The following is a 21,606-nucleotide window of genomic DNA, read 5'->3' as shown; positions in this document are numbered from 1 at the left end:
TCTATAAACGGCGTTTTTGGGACGGTAGTTTTTTTGCGGCTTGTTGTAAAATTGAGTCGTAAAAAGATACATCTACTGAATATATCAAATGTATAGTAAAGCCAAACTAGTAATGACACTGCACCTAGATGAAATATGTTAAGAAAAAGTAAGGGTGATGGTTAATTTCAGATATTTTAGCAAGTTCTCTAGAAACGGCGTTTTTGGGACTGAATATTTGAATAGGCCTATATCAAATATCTAGTACAGCCGAACTATCACGTTATTATCATTATTATTATTATTATTATTGTTGGTGGGAAATTATAACAGAGAAATATATTTGCCGTTTTAATATCAAGAACACTTTTGTGTTTTTGTGTGTATACAGGGCATTGTTGAATCAGGGAATCCGTGTGGACACCATGACAAAGGATCCTAATTGACTTTACATTGGCATTGTTTCCGTGGTGCCGGCACGTAATTTCAACCCATTATGTGCTGCCACCACAGAATGCGGTGTTAAGAGGTCATGGTCATTTCACGTATTTCTGTGAGATCAGGTTGAATTTGCCTCAGAGGGATTTACAGCGCACGACATCCTTCTGTCCCTGGACCCTCACAGCAGACAAGGAAAAACTCCCCCCAAAAAAGTTTAACAGGGAAATAATGGTAGAAACCTCGGGAAGAGCAACTGAGAAAGGATCAGACGTGCAATAGATCTCGATTGTTCAAAACAGATCAACATAATAAAATAACAATAATACATATGACATATGACGTGATTCAGGCGAACCTGTGAGACAGTGGAGCACAAAGGCTGTGGAAAAGAAGCTGAGTAAGTGACATGCAGTATTTGGACATGAATGTTAGCAAATGAAGAAGAACCAACTTTTCAGAATCTGAGCACGACAGAGGGAGCTCAGTGTGTTATAGGAAGTGCCCCAGCAGACTAAACCTATATCAGCTCAACTAGGGGCTGGACCAAGGCCAGCCTGATCCAGCCCTAACTATAAGCTTTATCAAAGAGGAATGTCTTAAGTCTAGTCTTAACCTGTGTCCCTGGATTGACTATTAGAAAGCCTGCGACTCAATGCCACACACATGGATACTGGAATGCTTGGAAATGTACAAAATCAACAGGACACTAAGAGCCTTCATCAAGAACTCAAGGGGGCTGTGGAAAATGACTCTGGGCAACTCAAAGCCAATTACACAATTTACCATCAAGTGCGGCATATACCAAGGCTACTGTTCTGCATAGGTCTGAACCCCCCTCAGCCAACTCATCACCAAGAGTGGCTACAGAGTGGGACTCATCTTCAGCCCTGGAGTTTCATTCCTCAGACCGGCCCACTTTAGATCACGACCTATTATAACCTTACATGTTAAGTCTACAATAGCGCACTATTCTCTAAAAGCCTTGTAATTCAGTGTATTTTTCTAAAATATTTCCATTTCAGTTCAAGTAAGGGTTGCTTCACAATGTAGATTTATTTCAACATGAGTGCACATCTCCAACATTATTCTTTACAACACAACATCCTTTTCAACAATATCAGAAACTATATTCTGTTCAAATAAGTGTTCACAGATATCCAAACCTTAAAAATGAAATAAAAGAATAAATAAAAATATTAAATATTAAATTTGAAAACAATAAAATAAAAAGTGTTGCACTCTCTAATAACACTGTCTCTCAGGATTTTCCCTGGGTTTTTTCCAAGACCAAGGTGGCTTTACACTCTTGAAAATCACAGGACATGTCTGTTCTGATAGGGCTGTCAAAATTGCTCAAAAATGACATTTGAATATTCCTTCTAAAAATAACTCATAGGTTTGAACCATTCAAATTTTTTTTTTGTCCACAAGAGGGCAAACTAATACAAGGAAACATACTTGTATATGTATTAATACAAGGAAGCTTAACTACTTGTAGGTATTTTTATTTCAACATAAACGTTTTTGAAAACGTTTACATACCTACACATTAAAACAAATAAAATATTTATCTATAACATTATGTTATAAACGACACGGACCTCTCACCGCGGGCAGTGTGGCCTATGCAGTGCATTCAGTGCAGTGGCCCAGGCCAACGCCCACTCGCAAAGAGGACAGCTGTGGTGGTGTTTTTTTTTTTTTTCACCACAATCGAATATCAATTTTCACATTCGAAGGTCCATTTTTTTTTTTTTTCAAATTCGAATTTAAATTCGAATTTAGAATATTCGTTGACAGCCCTACAAGTCAGCGGTCCTGAAATGTGTGTTTCTCCTCTATAATACACATTCTACATCTCGGAGGCGACTTCTTTCCACATACGGGCTTCCTTCACCTTTCAAACGGGGCAGAGCTCTGTGGGAAACAGTAGGAGAGTCGCAGCCCAAGGGGGAACCGGGACCTGACACAACACCAGAGGGAGAAGCAGGTCCGTGCGCTGGACAAAAAAACCGAATGTGCACCGCTACAACATCGATTTGGGTTGTGAGCGTGAATGACGCGCATCTACACTGAAAGTGGGTTTGTGTGCACAAAAGACTATACATCTGAACACCCCCCCCCCCCCCCCCCCATGCACACACACGTCAGGGTGTGTCTGCAAAACAAAAAAAAAAAAAAGAGCTGCTAGTGGAGGCGGCCCAGGGACAGCGGTAGCAGCATACATGATACCCAGTGCCATGACTGAACACCGGCCCAATAATAACTGAACACCGGCCCTCGCGGCCCAAATGTCAGACTGGCCCACCGGGAATTGTCCCGGTCCTCCCGATCAGCCACTCCAGGCCTGGGAGCAGCTATCAGTCACCTCCTCTACATGGATGACATCAAGCTGTATGCTAGTAGTGAGTGAGACATCCAGAGGTACACAGAGCAAGGCAGGTCATGCAAAAACAAGGGCTGAGCCATCAACACGTACACCCTGCCAGTCATCAGATACCGTGCTGGTATAGTAAGCTTGCCAAAGGAGGAGATAGAGGCCACTGATATCAAGACAAGGAAGCTTCTCACAATAAATGGAGGGTTTCATCCCAAGTCTAGCACCCTGAAACTGTACATTAAGCGTAGTGAGGGGGGCCGAGGACTGGTGAGCATCAGAGCCACTCTCCAGAACGAAACAACCAAGATCCAGGAATACATTAGGAAGATGGCCCCCAAAGATGAGCTGCTAAGTGAATAGCTCAGGCAGCAGAAAACCGAGAATGCAGAACAGGAGGACGAACCATTGGGGTGGCTGTGGCTCAGAGGTAGAGCGGGTCGTCCACCAATCGAAAGATCAGCGGTTCGGTCCCGGGCTCCTCCTGTCTGCATGCCGAAGTATCCTTGAGCAAGATACTGCATCTCAAATTGCTCCTGATGGCTGTTCCATCGGTGTGTGAGTGTGTTAAAAACTGAGTAGCAGGTGGCACCTTGTATGGTAGCCTTGGCCACCAGTGTATGAATGTGCGTGTGAATGGTTGAATGTGGCTCATAGTGTAAAAAGCGCTTTGAGTGGTCAGATGACTGGAAAGGCGCTATATAAATGCAGGGCCATTTACCATTTACCATCATGGGAGGACAAGCCACTGCACGGCATGTACCACTGACAGATTGAAGAAGTGGCCTACATCGAGAAATCCTACCAGTGGCTGGAAAAGGCTGGACTGAAAGACAGCACAGAATCACTCATCATAGTAGCGCAGGAACAGGCACTTAGTACAAGATCAGTAGAAGCAGAGGTCTACAACACCAGACAGAATCCCAGGTGCAGGCTGTGCAAAGATGCTCCTGAGACAGTTCAGCACATAATAGTGTCAGGATTCACTGGACCACAGATGATTTGTCATTTGTTAAAATCTAAACTGGACATGTGAAGGCTTCTCCTCTTGCCATCTGAAATGGTAAGAGACCACAGGTTCTTTGCTCTTCAACAGAGGACAGTTATATGACACCCATCTCCACAGGATGCCCCACCTCACACCTCAGTGAGTCTCAAAGTCTTAAAGTCTCAAAACTTGATTGGACAGTACTTTTATGGTGTCATGTGACTCTGTGATGTCACCAGGCAGCTGTAGGAGTTCTGCTCCCCTCACACAGTCTCTCCCTCTTTCCTCCTGGGCCCAGACAGCCTCCTTCCTCCTGAGCTGCCAACTCAGACCCATGCCCTTGCCCCCGAATCTCTAAAGGGAGGGCAATTGCTCACAGACTCCCTTTCTCCTGGACCACAACGTGCCCTTGCTCGCAGCAGGAGCAAATCTTGGAAACCAGAGAAATTACTATAGAAACACAAGATTTGGAACTAACTTTCCAGCAACAAGGAAAATGAAGTTGAGTTAGTAACCCAGCGCTAACTCTGCACGGACCCTGAGCGACTGGGTTCCTCAGATCAGCACCTTGGGAACAAGGACACAACAAAGACTGCTTCAGGAATCACAGCTCTTTCCAGCCTTTCTCTGCCGGCTAACAAAAGCAACACAAGACAAAGCAACTTTTTCCTCCATCCATTCAAAGATTGGTAATGTAACAACTGGGCATATCTTCATCGCAGTTGTACAGGCTAGGCAAGACTGTTTAACTCACTGAATGTGATTTAATGCTGTTTGTTGAGTCATTGTTGTGATTATTGCAGTTAGGTCATTGATTAGTTGGCTTCGCCAAAGCTAAGTGAGGTTAGTTTGCTAGTGTTGTTCACAGATGTCTTGCACGCAACTAAACATCCCCTGCACTAATCCAGACCCTTTGCAACACATATCACATTCACTTACTCATTTACGAATTTGCTTTCAACAGAGCTACACCCAAAGAGTCAGTTCAAAGTTCCTGCTTCTTTTCCTTTGTCTTCATCCTGAACGCACAGTCAGACAAACTCTCCCCCGATCTGCCACATACTTGTCTGTATGCACTTGTTGATGCTGTGACTATGACGCAGTGTTGTAACATTGAACTGTTTGATTCAGAAAATTGTGATCAACACATTAATGATCATTTTAGAGAACTGGACAAGTGCCAGCCTCCCAGTGTAAGAAATAACTACAAAAAGCTCTGTCAACTTGTCGGTGAAGATTCTCAGTCATCCAGGTCATGGTAATCACAAGTGCTATATCGTAGGCAACTGGACTTGCTTGCGTTTTTTGAAGACGTTTCGCCTGTCATTAAGCACTGACAAAAGAATTTTCTTCTACTGCTGACAAGATTGGTTCAATGGTTGCAGCCCTCCAAATTAAACATGCACTTCCTGAGAATCCAAGAGATTATTACAAACATTTGAGATACGCATACTTTCAGGGCAAGATGCCCGGGGCTTAGAAGAAAACCCAACCTTCAAGTCCTTGTTCTTGTGTAATCTGCATCCTTGTGTACATACTCACATTGTACTCATGACATGTAAGGGTACCCCATTCATGCATGAGCTCAGAAAGCTGACACAGATAGCTTGCTGTCAGTTCCAATGCCAAGGGCATACCAACTGAACCTGCCAGTTCAAACCCTGCAGTGTCACATTGGTCCCCTGTCCCAACACACCACCCTCACAACACTTCTAAGGGGATGTGTGAAAAGAAGCAATAGCAGGGTGTAAGATGCAGGCAGGAACAGTGTACATGGAATGCCATTACTAAGTGGCTGGCATAGTGTACAAGAACATCTGCACTGAGTATGGGCTGGAAATCCCAAGGTCAGAATTAAAGACACCTCCTAAAGTAGTTGAGAATTACCGAGCTAAGATCCTGTGGGACTTCCAGATCCAGACTAGCAAACTGGTGATGGTTTACCAACTGGACATTGTATTGATTGACAAACAACAGAAGAAGGCAGTGGTGATGGATGTAGCAATCCCAAATGACAGCAGCATCAGGAAGAAGGAACACGAGAAGCTCAAAAAATACCAAGGGCTTATCTATATAATGACGAAAACTCTGTCTGTCTGTCTGTGGGTGTGTCTGTTCCACGTTTTTCTACTCACTGACGTGGTCAGTCTATGTGAAACTGCACATAGGCATTGAGGATTGGCATAGGTAGAAGGTGACAAAGCTACTTTTTCAAAAAGTCACAGCATTATTAGTATATTCGACAAAGTCGAAGCATTCACCCCGCAAGTTACTGCACACGCGCGTTGATATGCATCCACCTCAAACAGCAGCTGTAGCCGAGCAGCGGAGTTACACTGTGCATGCGCATTAATATATGCATCCACCTCAAACAGACATCATCTCAGCTGCAGCTGATAAAGGTAGGCTTATTAATTACTTAATTACATTTACACTGCTAAAACGTGCACACTGATGTCACATTGACATGCTAACCAATTGCCATGTTGTGTAGGTGCATGTGCGCATGGGAAGTTGCCCCACAGCCCTCAACTTTGTGTGTCTGTGTGCTCATGAGTGTAGCTAGGGGAGACCAGGGTCAGTTGTTAAGCGGGGTCAGTTGTTATGCCAACAGAGACGCACAGGGACGAGCACGCTCGACAGAAACACCAGAACAGCCAGCTACACTATAATGAAAGGGAGGCCTGGACCAACCTCAAACGAACATCAGCTGTAGCCGAGCAGTGGAATTACACTGTGCATGCATGTTAATATGTGCATCCACCTCAAACAGACATCATCTCAGCTGCAGCCAATAAAGGTATGCTTATCTTACTATATTTTACTATATAATGACGAAAACTGTGTCTGTGGGCGTATGTGTGGGTGTGTCTGTTCCACGTTTTTCTCCTCACTGACTTGATCAATCCATGTGAAATTTGACACAGTGGTAGAGGGTCATGGGAGGATGCAAATGAAGCAATATTACATCAATTGGCCAAAGGGGGGCGCTATAGCAACCGATTGAAATGGCAAACTTTGAATGGGCATATCTCATGCCCCGTATGTCGTAGAGACATGAAACTTTGCACAGAGATGCCTCTCCTCATGAGGAACAAATTTGCCTCAAGAAACCATAACTTCCGGTTTTATAGATTTTCCGCCATTTCGAATTTTTTGAAAAACACTTAAAATCGATCTCTTCCTAGGAACTTCCTTTGACCGATCTGCATGTAACTCAGTGAACATAATCTAGGGACCAATATCTGAAGTTCCTTCTTGGCAAAAGTTGGGAAACTTAGTAAAACTGAGCTTCTATAAGGCAATGACTTTAATTATCTGCCTTTCAACATGCTACCTCAACTACTACTTTACTACTACTACTCAACTACTACTTTAGCCCACTAACTATCCCACTATTGGCAATGGTACTACTGTACTCTCAATAAAGCAATCGTACTATCAAATTCACAAAAACTCTGTCTGAATACATTGCTCTTCTTAATGGGTTCAGTTGACTATTTAATCTGCAATTTCCTATGACCTGTATCCCAAACACACACCATGTGAAACTGTATGTGGGCAACTGTGCACTCAAGGGGTATGGGCTAGTTATATATTTATAAAAAGACGTAATTCTTTTTTTCCTAATTTTTCAAATTTTCCTAATTTGTCAAGAATAATGTTATTGCAAAAATACCCTGCAATATCGTGATATTATTTTAGGGCCATATCGTGCAACCCTGTGAAGAGGGCGAGCTTTTTTAGAAGAGGATTAATTACAGCAACCTTAATTGACTGGTACATAGCCAGGTCTAATAAAGAAGTGTTAACTTGGGGGGAGGGGTGGGGTCTAAGAGACACGTTGATTTAGAAGAGGAAATCGTTGAGGTTAGTTGTTTAAGATTGATGGTAAAAAAGCAATCCAAATTTATACCAGGTCTTGCAGCTGTGTCTAAGGTCCTTGTGTCTGAAGGCAGATTGGTACTAGTCGAGGGCAGGTGGTGATGAATTTTGTCTCTAATAGTCAGAATTTTGTCATTAAGAAAATCATAGAGTCATTACTGCTGAAGGCTAAAGGAATACAAGACCCAATGGAGCTGCGACTCTCTGTCAGCTGTGCTGTCTTATTAAGGGTTCAAGCCCAAGGGAATCTTTTTTTTTTTCAATTCCTTAATTCCTTTTTGACTGTCTGATTTATTGGTTAATTTGTTTAAATGTTTCAAAAGAGATACATTGTGATCTCTGGCATTACCTATAAGTTGTGTATAATATGAAGCACATATTATCACTATTGAGTTTAGAAGATAATGTTTTCAAAGCCAGATCTTGTTTTTTCATAAGTTTTCATATTCATATTATTTCATTATTTAACCAATGTAAAGTTGCCTTCTCTTGTTAACATTTAATGGTTTTGGTATATTTTGTTTGTTTTGTCTTTTTGTTGTTGTTTCATTTTGTTTTGTTTTCATTTATCTTTTTATTTAGTTATTTCAGGGTCCAGTCAGACAGCTTCATTATACACAAAAGGCTTATAATCCTATCTTTCTGGGCCTTCTGTAGGATACAGTTACTGCAGAAAGTAACATTAAAGTGTGTTACTATTTGTAATAGAGATGTCAAAATGGACGGATAAAGTAAATGTAAGTAGAGGTATGAACATAGAAAAACTAATACAGAAAAAAACTTAACTATGTGAACCAGAATGTTAGGGTGTGTCTTCATGATACTTGAATCACTTTACAAACAAGGATAAAAAAAACAATTAAAAAATAAAATAACTCAAAATGACACAAATTCACCTTAAACAAACAATGATCAAGTTTAATGCACACCATCCAATTTTCCCTTTTTTTTAAAAAAAAAAAAAAACTTGTCCTGTTGCAGTCTAATACAAAAACTAGTCCTTTACATCTTAAAGATGTCATATATAATGTCAAGCCAATCATCCACTGTTGTTATTGCTGGATTTAACCACTTTCTGGTAATGGTTTTCCTGCTGGCAGCACTTAGAATCCGAATTAAGTATCTTTCATGAGAGGATACGTTGTCCAATGGCAAGATACCCAATACAGGGTTTAAATGGAATGTCCACCTGGAACACTTTTTGCAAAACTGCATGAACCTCCTGCCAGAAAGAAATTTGTGACAGACAAGACCAGAATATGTGATAGTGGTTGGCATCAGAGCACCCACATTGTCTCCAGCAGTTTGAAGAATTGACATAGTGACTCTCTTGAACAGAACAAAACTCTCTTCATGATGCTGAACTTGTAGCTTTATGTTGCATTACTTTGTGGCACTTTTCAGTCACCATACCTGCCATCTCCTCAGCCCACTCAATAATTTCCTACTGACCCTGCCTTGTCACCACACCTACCAGTCAGCCCATCACCTGTCCACACATTTCCCGCTCCTGCCGGTCTACCACGTCCACCTCATCAGGATTACGCCTCTCACCTGTGAATCATTGCCTCCTGTCACTAAAACGATGTCCGCTTCAGAGACACTCCCTGCCAGATTGTTCTTTGCCTCCACACAAGACTTTCCAGCATTTGTTTCCTGACTGCTTTCTCGTTATCGACCCTGCCTGTCTCTGACTCTTCTGCTTCGTCTGCGCCAAAGTAAACCATTAATCCAAAGTTAGTTTACCGATTCAGTCACCAGTGATCTTCTGTGTTGTGGATTGCTTCGCTATGTGGCTGCACACTCTGCCTTTGTGTGTGCACTGTGGATTCCACGCTTCATCACTGCTGACAAGCTCTCCCCTACCCACGACTGGCTTCACATCAGAAAGACTGTTTTCTCCTGGCTTTGGAATGCCAGCTCTTCTGACAATGCTCTCTGCCTGCCAGACGCTGGCTCCTCACCTGTGTGCTTCTTCAGCATTCCTCACGGAAGGCTTTGTTTCTATTCTGAGCTCTGAACCTGAACATTGACTCTGTTGCCTCGCCAGTCTGCTGTCCCTGTATTGTTGAAGTGGTGTATTAAAGCTCAGTATAAACTGCTCCACCTGTCCCTGGTGTTGCTAATGGGTCCAAAATTCACCTGTTTTCCATTGTAGTTCACATAACTCCTCCCATTCCTCTTCTGTTATACCTAGGTTTACTTCCTTTTCCCTTTTTTTTGATTTGTATACAATGAGTTACATTTCATTAGTTGTAGCCCCCTCTAAAGTCTTGAGATGGTTTTTTGATTTGAGTTCAAAATATAAGCCTCTTTGAAGACTTTTAGTATTATATTATCCACATACTTTTGTTTATTTACCTTCATCAATTGGTCAATATGGTGTTGAACTTGAAGAAATCTATAAAAATCACTATTATTCAAGCCATGCTGCCCCTTCAGATTTCGAAAACTTTTCATAGACCGTCGATGGGAAAAAAGGGAGATATCTTCTTTAAGGACTTTAAGTCTGTGGATATTCTCATTTATCCAGGTCAATTCCATTCTGGCAACAATTAAATCGTAGGCAACTGGACTTTGATTTTGTCTAGAAGACGTTTCGCCTCTTATCCAAGCGGCTTCATCAGTTCTCAACGCATCAGTCTGACTAGTCCTCACTAGTCTGACAAACAGTGGAGTAAGACTCAGGTTTTTAACCTCTGTAGAGGTGTACACCCACCACCCTCATAAGACAATACTTCGTTAGTGGAGTTTCACTGGACCATTGTTTGGGTCAGGTGAGTCACACTAGTGAACGACGGTCGTTAGGAGTGGGTGGGGCCACTGGTGAGCAACAGTCGTTAGGCATGATGTGTGGCTACCAGTGAACGACTGTCGTTGTGTTTCTTTGAGCCACTTGAGGTTAGTTTCGGGCAGTCTTTGTTGTTCAGTCTCTTAGGTACAGCAGCAAGGGCCGCATTGTAAATGGAGGATAGGTGGTGTCTCAGGCCACGTCCCCTGTTTAGAGACAGTTTCTCTATTTTAACGTAGATGGATTCTTTCACCCCTCTTTCGAACCATCTGTCCTCTCTGTCCAAGATTTTCACATTGCTGTCCTCAAAGGAGTGAGCCTTCTCCTTTAGATGAAAATAAACAGCAGAAACTGGACCTGAGGAGAAAACGATCCAACAAGAACAATAACTCAGAGAGGGCTGAGGAAGGAAACAAGCGCAGGAACATTGTCATACCCTATGTGTCCGGGGTGTCTGAGAAACTCAGGAGAATTTTCAACCAACACCAAATTCCTGTGTGTTTCAAACCAAGTAACACATTCAGGCAAAAACTGGTACACCCCAAAGACAGGGTACCACACACTCAAAAAAATAACTTGGTATATGCTGTCCAATGCAGTGAGGAATGCAAGGACTCATACATTGGTGAAACCAAACAACCATTAAACAAGCGCATGGCTCAACACAGAAGGGCAAACTCCTCAGGTCCAGTTTCTGCTGTTTATTTACATCTAAAGGAGAAGGCTCACTCTTTTGAGGACAGCAATGTGAAAATCTTGGACAGAGAGGACAGATGGTTCGAAAGAGGGGTGAAAGAATCCATCTACGTTAAAATAGAGAAACCGTCTCTAAACAGGGGAGGTGGCCTGAGACACCACCTATCCTCCATTTACAATGCGGCCCTTGCTGCTGTACCTAAGAGACTGAACAACAAAGACTGCCCGAAACTAACCTCAAGTGGCTCAAAGAAACACAACGACAGTTGTTCACTGGTAACCACACATCATGCCTAACGACTGTTGCTCACCAGTGGCCCCACCCACTCCTAACGACCGTCGTTCACTAGTGTGACTCACCTGACCCAAACAATGGTCCAGTGAAACTCCACTAACGAAGTATTGTCTTAGGAGGGTGGTGGGTGTACACCTCCACAGAGGTTAAAAACCTGAGTCTTACTCCACTGTTTGTCAGACTAGTGAGGACTAGTCAGACTGATGCGTTGAGAACTGATGAAGCCGCTTGGATAAGAGGCGAAACGTCTTCTAGACAAAATCAAAGTCCAGTTGCCTACGAATTAATTGTTGCCAGAACTTCTTTAAGGACCCAGTTAAAGGTGTATTGTAAAACAAACTAACATATCCACCATGACACAGCCAGATTTCGGTAACACAGAATAAATCAATATGATTATCTGATATTGAATTGATAGCTAACACTGCGGTGCTTCACCATGACACATCGGTCGACTGTAATACATACACTTATCAATTACATCGACTCATGCAAAATCCATGCAGATAGAAACTCACATAGAAACACACACAGATTATTCTACATACTCACAATATGATAGAACCCCCACTTTGTTAATGTCACAGTTAAACTTGGTTTCCTGGAATGTACATGGCATCCGCTCACAGGCGAAAAAAATTAAAGTGATGGACTTTGTCACAAAATTGAAAACAGATATTTTTCTCCTACAAGAAACCCACTTGCTAAAGTCAGAAGAAAAATCTCTTCAAGATCTAAATTTTAATCAAATTTTTTCATCCTGCTGTAACAGCAGACAAAGAGGTGTCTCTATCATGGTCCACAAGAGACTACCATTTACCTTAAACAGCACGGTAACAGACCCAGAAGGCCGCTACATCATTGTTCAGGCAACAATCTTTAACAAATTATATACAATCGTTAATCTGTATGCCCCTAATAATGATGATCCAGCCTTCTTTCACATAGTCTTCTCTCTACTATCTAACCTATCAGACAGCTCCACAACTATAATTGGAGGAGACTTTAACACAGTCCTAAATTCATCATTAGACCGATCTAGTAACTCAGCACACACAAAGCAATCACAATCGGCTAAGGTAATACAGGAATACATGGATGATATTGGGCTTGGCGATGGCTGGAGACTCAAATACCCATTATTATCAGCGACCATGCACCAATATCACTCAATCTGCAAATAGAAACCATCCATAAATGGCCCCCAACATGGCGCTTTAATATCTCTTTACTTAAAGACCCAGACTTACAAAATGGTGAGACGGGAGTGGGCAAACTTTCTTGAAGACAATGACTCTCCAACTTTATCTCCATCTTTAATATGGGAAACTGGGAAGGCAGTAATCAGAGGAAAAATTATATCATACTCCTCCTACAAGAAGAAACAGGAATTGCAAGCAGAAAAAAACATTGAGGAAAAAATTAAACAACTAACACAGGAATATGCAAACAATCCAAGTGATCAAGTATGGACCCAATTACAGTGTACAAAATCGCAACTGGACAATATTCTATCAAAGAAAACTGAATTTATCATACAACAACTAAGATATAATAACTTTGAACACAGTAACAAATCAGGAAAAAAACAGCAAAAATTAGCCTAAGCACCCTTCAGAAAAACAAATTGGAAGGGGGATTGGACGCTCCTAACTTTACACATTACTATTTAGCTAACCAGCTACAATACCTATTGAAATGGTTATATCCTAACGAAGACTACAACTCCTGGCTCGAACTAGAACAGGCGGACTGCAACAACATAAAACTCTCTGACCTCCCGTTTATCACCACTACACTCAGACGTCATAACTGTTTTAAGAACCCAATGATTGCTTCCACCTTATCAGCCTGGTGGAAAACACTAGAAATCACAAACTCTCAGATAGAACCTTGCTTGCTCTCTCCAATTTGGCACAACCCGGATTTTGAAATTAACAAAAGACCTCTCCATTTTAGCACATGGGAGATGAAGGGAGTAACTCATCTCCATCACCTTTTCCAAGACAATATACTTATGACATACACAAACTTATTTCAAACTTTTGAAATAAGAAATGGCAATTTTCTACAATATTTACAATTGATAAAAACAATCAAGAGGAGAATTCCAGCGCCTCAGGACACTTTGCAGCCACCAGAATTTGCCAAACATATTACAAAGCTTTCTCCGAGTAATAAGAAGAACCTTTCTAAGATTTATAAATTACTGTCAAAGACCAGTTCTATACATTTACCAATTTTGAAATGGGAAAAGGAACTGGGTGTATCACTGGACCCTGACTTCTGGACTCAGATATGCAAAAATACATTTAAAATGACAAGACACACTAATATACAACTTATCCAATTTAAAGTACTCCACAGAACACACATCACCCAACAAAAGATGAATAGAATGGGCCTTAGTCAATCTGACATATGCACTCAGTGTACTCAGAACACTGCAGACACCTACTTTCATGCACTCTGGTTATGTTCACCCGTCCAGCACTTCTGGTCAACAGTCACTCAAAAACTCTCCTCCATTTTGGACTGCAGGATCCCATTATCTCCCAACCTGTGCTTAATTGGTGACCTGATGACAATTGACCTCCCAAACAGCCACTGCAACTCTCTTCTTGTAGCTCTCGCCATCGCCAAGAAAACAATCCTAGTCAATTGGAAAGATAAACAGACCCTCAACCACTGGCTGAATCTCCTTTCAGAACATATTTCGCTGGAGAAAATATCTGCTGGCCACAGAAACCAATTAACATACTTTACAGAAAAATGGTCACCATTTATCCACTCACTAAACCTGTCTGTATAGTGCCACTCAGCCTGTGAGCATATGCCACCTGTACATATAAATATTTCAACTCAAGAAAGACTGTTGTGTAATATGTAACGTGTTTCTGTTAATGATGTAACCCCTAATCCCTCTATCTCTCTCACCACAATATACCACAGCGGTTCATCAGGACTCAAGGCCTTAAGCATGTGTTAAGTGCACCCTCTCTCCCTTGAATCCGGGCGGTTTCCCCTGGGGGACAGGTGCGTCTGGACTCCTCGCCCTGTGTGCCTGGGGGTGGCGGGGTCTCCTTGTGTTCCCTGGGCCTGGGGCGGTATGGCCGGTCCGCCCTGGGGGGCTGTTTCCGTCCCTGGTGGTGCAGGGTGGGGGGGCTCCTCCTCCCCGCGCCCCTCGCTCCTCGGGGGGGTGTTCTGCTGCCGCGCAGGGTGGGCCTACCCGTTGGTGTGCAGCCGGCGTTGGGGGATGGGTCGGACGGGCTGGGGGTCCAGCTTTGGGTCTGGGGCGGTCTGGGGGGGTACTGGTGGGGTTGCGGGTTGGCCTGTGCTCCTGCGCGCCGGGGTCCGGGGGGCTGGGTGGGGCCCGTCATCCGTGCGTCCTGGTGGCAGATGGGGGGGCCCATCTGGGGTGTGTCTCTGGCTCTCTGGGGGTGCTGGCCATTGCCGCCCCGGGTCTTAGGGCCTGCGTGGTGTCCTGCGGCTCCCTGGGTGTGGGGTCTGGGCGCTCCTGCGGCCTTGGGGTGCCTCGCCGTCCGCCTTCTCCCGCAGGGCTGGCCCTGGTCCCTGGTGATGGTTTTCACAAACACATTGGGAGGGTTCAAATACACGCATGCATGTTTGATACTTCAGCCCCGTGACGCATCGCAAAGAACCGATGGGATCACTCCAAAGGGGCTCAGTTGCTTCTCAAACCTACCACACCGCACTGGCAACTCTTCTCCACAATCGGGCTTTCCTCCACCACCAGGACTCTCACATTTCTGGTGTTCATTATAGACTTCTCTTTTTTTTTTTCTCTTTATTATACATTTATTTGTTTATTTTTTGTAATCTGTATGGAGCACAACAACCTCAAGGCCACAATATATCAGCTACACTGCCTGTTTCTCCTCTGTTTTTTTTTTTTGTTTTGTTTTGTTTGTATGTTTGTTTGTTTGCTTGTTTGTTTGTTTTCTCCTTCTTCTCCGCATGCACTGTCGCTATATAACTCAGGACTTAAGCACCTGCCCCTCAATCCCCCCTGCTTGTTCCTTACTTTCCCCCTGACACACTTTGGTGTATCACGGCCCTCTCTGGCTCATATTAGGAAGTTTTTCCAATAAAGGCTGATAGGCTAGTCTCCAGGGAGGGTGGGTGACGGTCACAACCACGCACAGTATGGGTATAAAATACTTGACTGCAAGATTAACAGTGCATCAATCTTCATAAGAAGCTTACACCCTTTTGTGGCGCTAAGCTACGAAGACCAATGCAGACAGGTTTGAAAAAAAAAAAAAAAAGATAGCTAACACTGCTATAAATAACAAAAATCTGATGTTTAAAGGTCCACATTTAACTTTCCTGTCTCCTACAAAAGAGGTGTTCATTTTTATTAGTTTTTTATGTACAACTTGTGATGTTTGGTGGTAAATTGGACCCAAAAGCAGACACAGAGACAGTTTAAACATAATGAAAAGCGATTTACTGAAGGGATAATCAGGGAGAGGGAGGTGAGCAGCAGTCCAAGGGGCTGAGTGATGTGGCACGGGGCAAGGGACAGAGGGGTGTCGGCGTCGGTTGGATGAGTTGGGGAGAAGGCGGGTGGCGAGGCAGGCTGGTGGTGTAGGAAGGGGAATAGAGGCGCAGGCATACACAGGAATCCAGGAGCTTGAAACAGAGGGGGGAAGCGTGTGGAGAGGGGCTCCGGAGAACGGAGGCAGGGAGGCTCGTGACCTGGTGTCTGGTGGCTGGGGAGGGCTCGAGGCTGGGCGGCTTGGTGGCTAGGCAGCTTGGTGGCTAGGCGCTGGAGCACGGAACGATAGCAAGCTGGACCTGGGGCACACAAAAGCAAAAACGTCAATCAGTACGTGGAGAAAACTTGAGAATCCAAAATCACTAGAAGCTCTCGCTAAATGCAAAAGCCACATAGAAGTAGCGGCCAACACTACCACAGAGCAGTGGAGACAATCTGGCGATGGGTCCTCTGCAGTGGCGATTCTAGACCTATTTTACTGGAGGGGCCAGCCTGGGGCCAAGAGTTTTGTCAAAGAGGCACATTCAATCCGAGGTAAAAGAGACAAAGACAGGCATTTGAGCATTCAAAATCTTTAGTTTAAATCATGAGGTAGAATATGAAGTTCCGGCATACAGTCACAATACTCCAGTTGAATATGTTAACAAAAATGTTGCGGGTGGATGTGGTACCAGGCCGCCTTAAAGCTCCTCCTCCTGTCCCCCATCAAGGTCCTTGGGAATGTTAATTTCGGCTACATTGGTGGGTCCTCTCTACATCTGCTGATATCTGTGGAGAAGAACAAACTATGACTATATGTAAATAACATTTATTCTACATGAACACATCATAGAAACTGCAATACACTGCTTAACATGCACACACACACACACACACACACACAAGCTCAAACAGATGCAAGAAAAATAATATTTTATATAGTTATATTAATGCACACATGAATTTAATGTTTCCCTTCTATCTTGTGCAACTGTTCTGAACATTCATTTAACTGCACACACACACACACACACACACACACACCTGATGGTCCAGTGCTTGTTGATGCACATGGATCCTCTGTCTCTGTCTCACTCTGTGCTTGTATGTCCCCCTCTTCACTCTCAGGATCTTCGTTTGTTTCTCTGTCCTCCTCTGTGCCCTCACTTTACAAACCACTTTCTTCAATGTTCACTGTGTCTGTCTCTCTTTCTATGGTGCCCTCAACCACCACCTGTCGCCTCTCTTCAGCTATCTCACCAGAATCATCTGGCTCTGTCTCAATATGAGCTGCCTCGTCATTGACGATTTTCTTTGATGGGCAGAAATAGGATGTTATGTCCTTTGGCTTTTTTCTCTTCATTTTGAACTATTAAACAAAGGAGAGGAATACGCCACACGTCAGCAACTCAGAATGCAAATAACATTAAATATAACAGGCAACTGAACTGTTGCTGGCTTTCTTGTGTCGTGATAACGTTAGCAGCTAACAGTTAGCCTTGTGCTTACATCTGGCTGCTGGCTGCTGCTAGTAACATAAGTTAACAACATTTCTGTCAGAGGTATAAAACGGCTTCGCTTACCTTTAATCTCCTTGGTAACTGACTCTTCTGTCTCTTCACGAGTGGTATATTTCATCATGCTCAAAAGTTGTCATCCACGTTGTAAGCCAGTCTGGCTATGGTGCAGCGCACTAAAGGATCCGACTGGACAAAGATGCCACACACATTTTTTTTTTTTTTGCATCGGCGGGACATGCAATTTTCATTATTGTATCAATTTTTATTCTGAGTGGGGGGGCCACAGGGGGGTCCAGGTTCAATGTTACAGGGGCACTGGCCCCTGCTGGCCCCTCCCCAGAACCGCCACTGGTCCTCTGCAGCTCACTGCTTAAGAGCAGTCCTTGATTAGACATGAGCTCCAGCTGCGAGGCAGTCAGCTCCCAAATCACCTGAAGATCCCCACCCAGCCTCTGCCAAAATAAAAGGAACACAATACACACCTCCCCACAGCACACAGAGATGACATCTCTCAAACCACAACACAACTCCTACTTTTTGTTAACTTTAGATTTAAATCATTTAGGTGGTTTAGGTGGGGACAGACACCTTTTTTTATAACATTATGGGTGCGTAACTACAGTGGAGGAAGCCCAGAGAGTCTTGTAAGACTGTGACTCTGTTTCCTAGTCTCAACTCTGGGTTGTCATGGTTTTGAACTACTAATAAAGTCAGTCAGGTTTCTAGAAATGAGAGCAGCTCCATCCAAATGAAAAATGGTTAGAAATGTGAACGGGTTGGTGGTGAACCATGGGCTTAAGCTTGGCACTACGCTTCTCTCAGACAGTCGCCCAGCCTCCTGGCTGTAAAGGGGTTGCCAGAGGATGGCTAGTAGAAGCGACACTATGTGGCTCTGTGCCAGCTATAGGGGACTGGCTAACTACAGCAGATAGTGAGTGATTTTCCGTGGTGCAGAGCTGCACTTCCAATTCACAAATAAACAACCCCCTAGATGTAATCATGGGTACAATAATTTACAGGCACGAAAACAGCATATCAAGAGACAGATACAAGAATGAACTGAAACACACAGACACTGGAAAAAGTTTTCAATGCAAAGAAAAATACCAATTTGGTAAATGCTTGCAATGACAAAGATGCTTAACAGTATTTACTTCACTGGAGTGAGATGTTACGACAAATGTATTTACTGTTCGAGTTTGTCAATGACTGCACCACAGCTTTACAGGAATGGAAACAAGTAAAACTTGAGTCACAATTAAAGCTATGATTGTCCTGTAAATATCTGTAACAATGCTACCAAAACAGATTCATGTTTTTATTTTGGTTTCTGTGTGTATTAAGTGGTTGTGTTTGACTTCGCAGGTGATGGACAGGATGATGCAGGTTATATGGATGTGTCTGTGTGTGAGTTAAAGCACCCTCCACTCCAACTGTGTCCCATGCCAGAGGGCCTCAGCAGTCAGCAGGTATGTTTTGGATGCGAGTGTTTGTACACTAATGCTTGTTCATTGCCCAGGTGCAAATGCCTGTGTATCCAAATGACCACATAACCTTAGAAAGCCAGCTTTGGTTCATCTCAGTTTCTCTCTGCCTCTCCCAGGTTGTCCGGCGTCTCATCCTCAGCTCCATCGTTCAGAGTGAAAGCAGCTACCTGGAGTCACTCAAGAGAATCCTCCAGGTGAGCCACATGTCTCCTCAGGTATCAGGGCTACCACAACATATCCGTGTGCAAAGGCTTTGTTTCTATTGGAGATAAGAGGAATAGAATGGAACATATTCAAAGGATTGTGATTCCAGTCATTTCTGGTCTGTTCACTCTCCCTAAAGAGTCCGTTCTTCACCTCTTCTGTGGAAAAGATCTTGAGCCAGTGAACATAACAGCACAACCATCATTGATGATGGAGATGTTCTGTGGTTCCTCATTGTGTGATTTATGATAATAATGAGATTATAACTTAGTATTTAGCTAATTATTTGCAAAGTACACAATGTGTTCTCTCAAAAAAATGCTGTGTACTGGGGCTGCATGATATCAAGAAAACATGCAATATGTGATAACATTGTTGAATATTGTGATGACGATATCAGAATCAGAATCAGAATCGGTTTTATTGCCAAATTTCACATACAAGGAATTTGGCTTGGTGTAACAAAGAATATAAAATAAAATATGATATAATAATAAGATAAAAATAAATTCTGAGTGCAAATAACAATAATAATAGTAATATCAAAAATATGTACACTGTAAATATGAATAGGGTGCACAAGTGTGCAAATAACAGTTGTAAAAAGTACAGCTGTGCAAGTTTAACTGTATGCAGTGTATAACAGGTGAATGACCAAGATGATGAAGAGATGTCCGACTGTGTGCTGGTTACAGGGGGGATGGGGGGCAGAGTAGGTGGAGATGAGTCCAATGAGGGTGGTGTCGTCCGCGAACTTCAGGAGCTTGACGGACTGATGACTGGAGGTGTAGCTGTTGGTGTACAGGCAGAAGAGCAGAGGAGAAAGAACACAGCCTTGGGGGGGATCCAGTGTTGATAGTCCGGGTGTCAGAAACATGTCTCCCCAGCTTCACGTGCTGCCTCCTGTCGGACAGGAATTCAGTGATCCACCTGCAAGTGGAGTCGGGCACACTCAGCTGGGAAAGCTTGTCCTGTAGCAGAGCCGGGATGATTGTATTGAAGGCAGAGCTGAAGTCCACAAGCAGGATCCTGGCATAGGTTCCTGGGGAGTCCAGATGCTGGAGGTGAAGTGGAGAGCCATGTTGACAGCGTCATCTACAGACCTGTTGGCTCTGTAGGTGAACTGCAGGGGGTCCAGGAGAGGGTCGGTGATGGCCTTGAGGTGTGACAGCACAAGATGCTCAATGGACTTCATTACCACAGAGGTCAGGCCGATGGGTCTGTAGTCATTAAGTCCTGTGGTCCTTGGCTTTTTGGGGAATGATGGTGGAAGCCTTGAAGCAGGCTGGCACATGGTATGTCTCCAGTGAGGTGTTGAAGATGTAGGTGAACACCGGAGACAGCAGGTCGGCGCAGTGCTTCAAGGTGGCCGGAGAGACAGAGTCTGGTCTGGCTGCTTTGCGGGGGTTCTGCCTCTTAAAGAGCCTGTTGACATCCCTGAGAGTGGTGGTGGGGGAGGAGGGGGCCATAGGCGTGGGCAGTTGATTTATTAATATTGAAACATACAGTATTAATGTCTTTCTGCTTTAGGTCCGTGCTGCTAACATAGACCTCAGACAATGAATAGCCTATGCAGACTGAATTAAAATAATATGCCGTAATGTTGATAGGTTTGGACCCATAGGAGGTGATTAGAGTGGGTCCCCAATAAAATTAGTGTTTTTTGACAGATTGTAGTGTTGAACTGGTATTTGTTCTATAGTTCTAAATATGGTTATATTCCTGTATGTTGAAAATGGGTCTGAAAGTTAAATAAAATCCCAGGTCTGAAACCTTGATTTACAAAACCACATATGTTTATATATATATCTGTATATTCAGACTGTGTACAAAACATTCTGCAAATGTCATATCTTGAGCTGAGTTTAGAGAGCAACAAAATCATCTACCCAGTATGTATTTATGTATTGTGCAGCTCTACTGTGTATGTCGTGTAATACTGGTGGAGGCTGAAAGAAACATAACCATAGATCTTCAGTATGCTAGCTGACCTTTCTTTGTCTCTTAGGAGTACCAGATGCCTTTGCTGGAGCCACAGAACTTGACCCTAAACCCCAAGAAGGTGCGTCAAATCTTTTACCGTCTGCAGGAGATCCATCAGTGCCACTCAATGTTCCAGATCGCCCTGGCATCCCGTATTGCTGAGTGGGATCACAGCGAGAGGATTGGAGACCTGTTTGTCGCCTCGGTCAGTCACTCAGCCCTTTCCTTCATTGATTCCTTCTTAATTTTTGTCCTTCTCACTTTCCTTCCCTTTGTTGGAGGTGTCCAGCTGGTGTTGTCTTTAAAAGTCACACCTTCTCTTATAAATGTGTAGTCTCTGAGCCGTCATGATTATTTTCTCATGCTCCTTCACTGCCATGTTTAAAATGGGTAGAGTGTTTAGAGTTTTTTTCACTCAGTATGTCGGACCATCATCAGAGAACGCGAAGTGACCTCTGC

At 43.5% G+C, this 21,606-nt stretch overlaps 1 protein-coding gene and 1 long non-coding RNA gene across 4 annotated transcripts in view; one reads left to right on the top strand and one right to left on the bottom strand.

The window, feature by feature from the left end:
* Positions 1–21,606, top strand: part of LOC117257927 (rho guanine nucleotide exchange factor 10-like protein) — a 180,135-nt gene that overhangs the window by 102,604 nt on the left and 55,925 nt on the right. For all 3 annotated transcript variants that reach the window (XM_078170385.1, XM_078170384.1, XM_033628344.2), the window contains exons 11-13: positions 18,839–18,942; positions 19,077–19,154; positions 21,173–21,352. In XM_078170385.1, the coding sequence (XP_078026511.1) occupies positions 18,839–18,942; positions 19,077–19,154; positions 21,173–21,352 (362 nt within the window). The remainder of the gene's footprint in view (positions 1–18,838; positions 18,943–19,076; positions 19,155–21,172; positions 21,353–21,606) is intronic.
* LOC117257928 (uncharacterized) lies at positions 14,712–17,955 on the bottom strand. Its single transcript, XR_004501740.2, has 4 exons — positions 17,537–17,955; positions 16,998–17,322; positions 16,646–16,742; positions 14,712–16,273 (listed from the first exon to the last, which is right to left on the bottom strand). It is a non-coding gene; the product is annotated as an uncharacterized LOC117257928 (long non-coding RNA).

Source organism: Epinephelus lanceolatus, chromosome 8, assembly GCF_041903045.1.
Source record: "Epinephelus lanceolatus isolate andai-2023 chromosome 8, ASM4190304v1, whole genome shotgun sequence".
NCBI classification, from domain to species: domain Eukaryota; kingdom Metazoa; phylum Chordata; class Actinopteri; order Perciformes; family Serranidae; genus Epinephelus; species Epinephelus lanceolatus.
The sequence above is the reverse complement of the archived record's forward strand: the minus strand, read 5'-3'. Positions and strand labels throughout refer to the sequence as shown.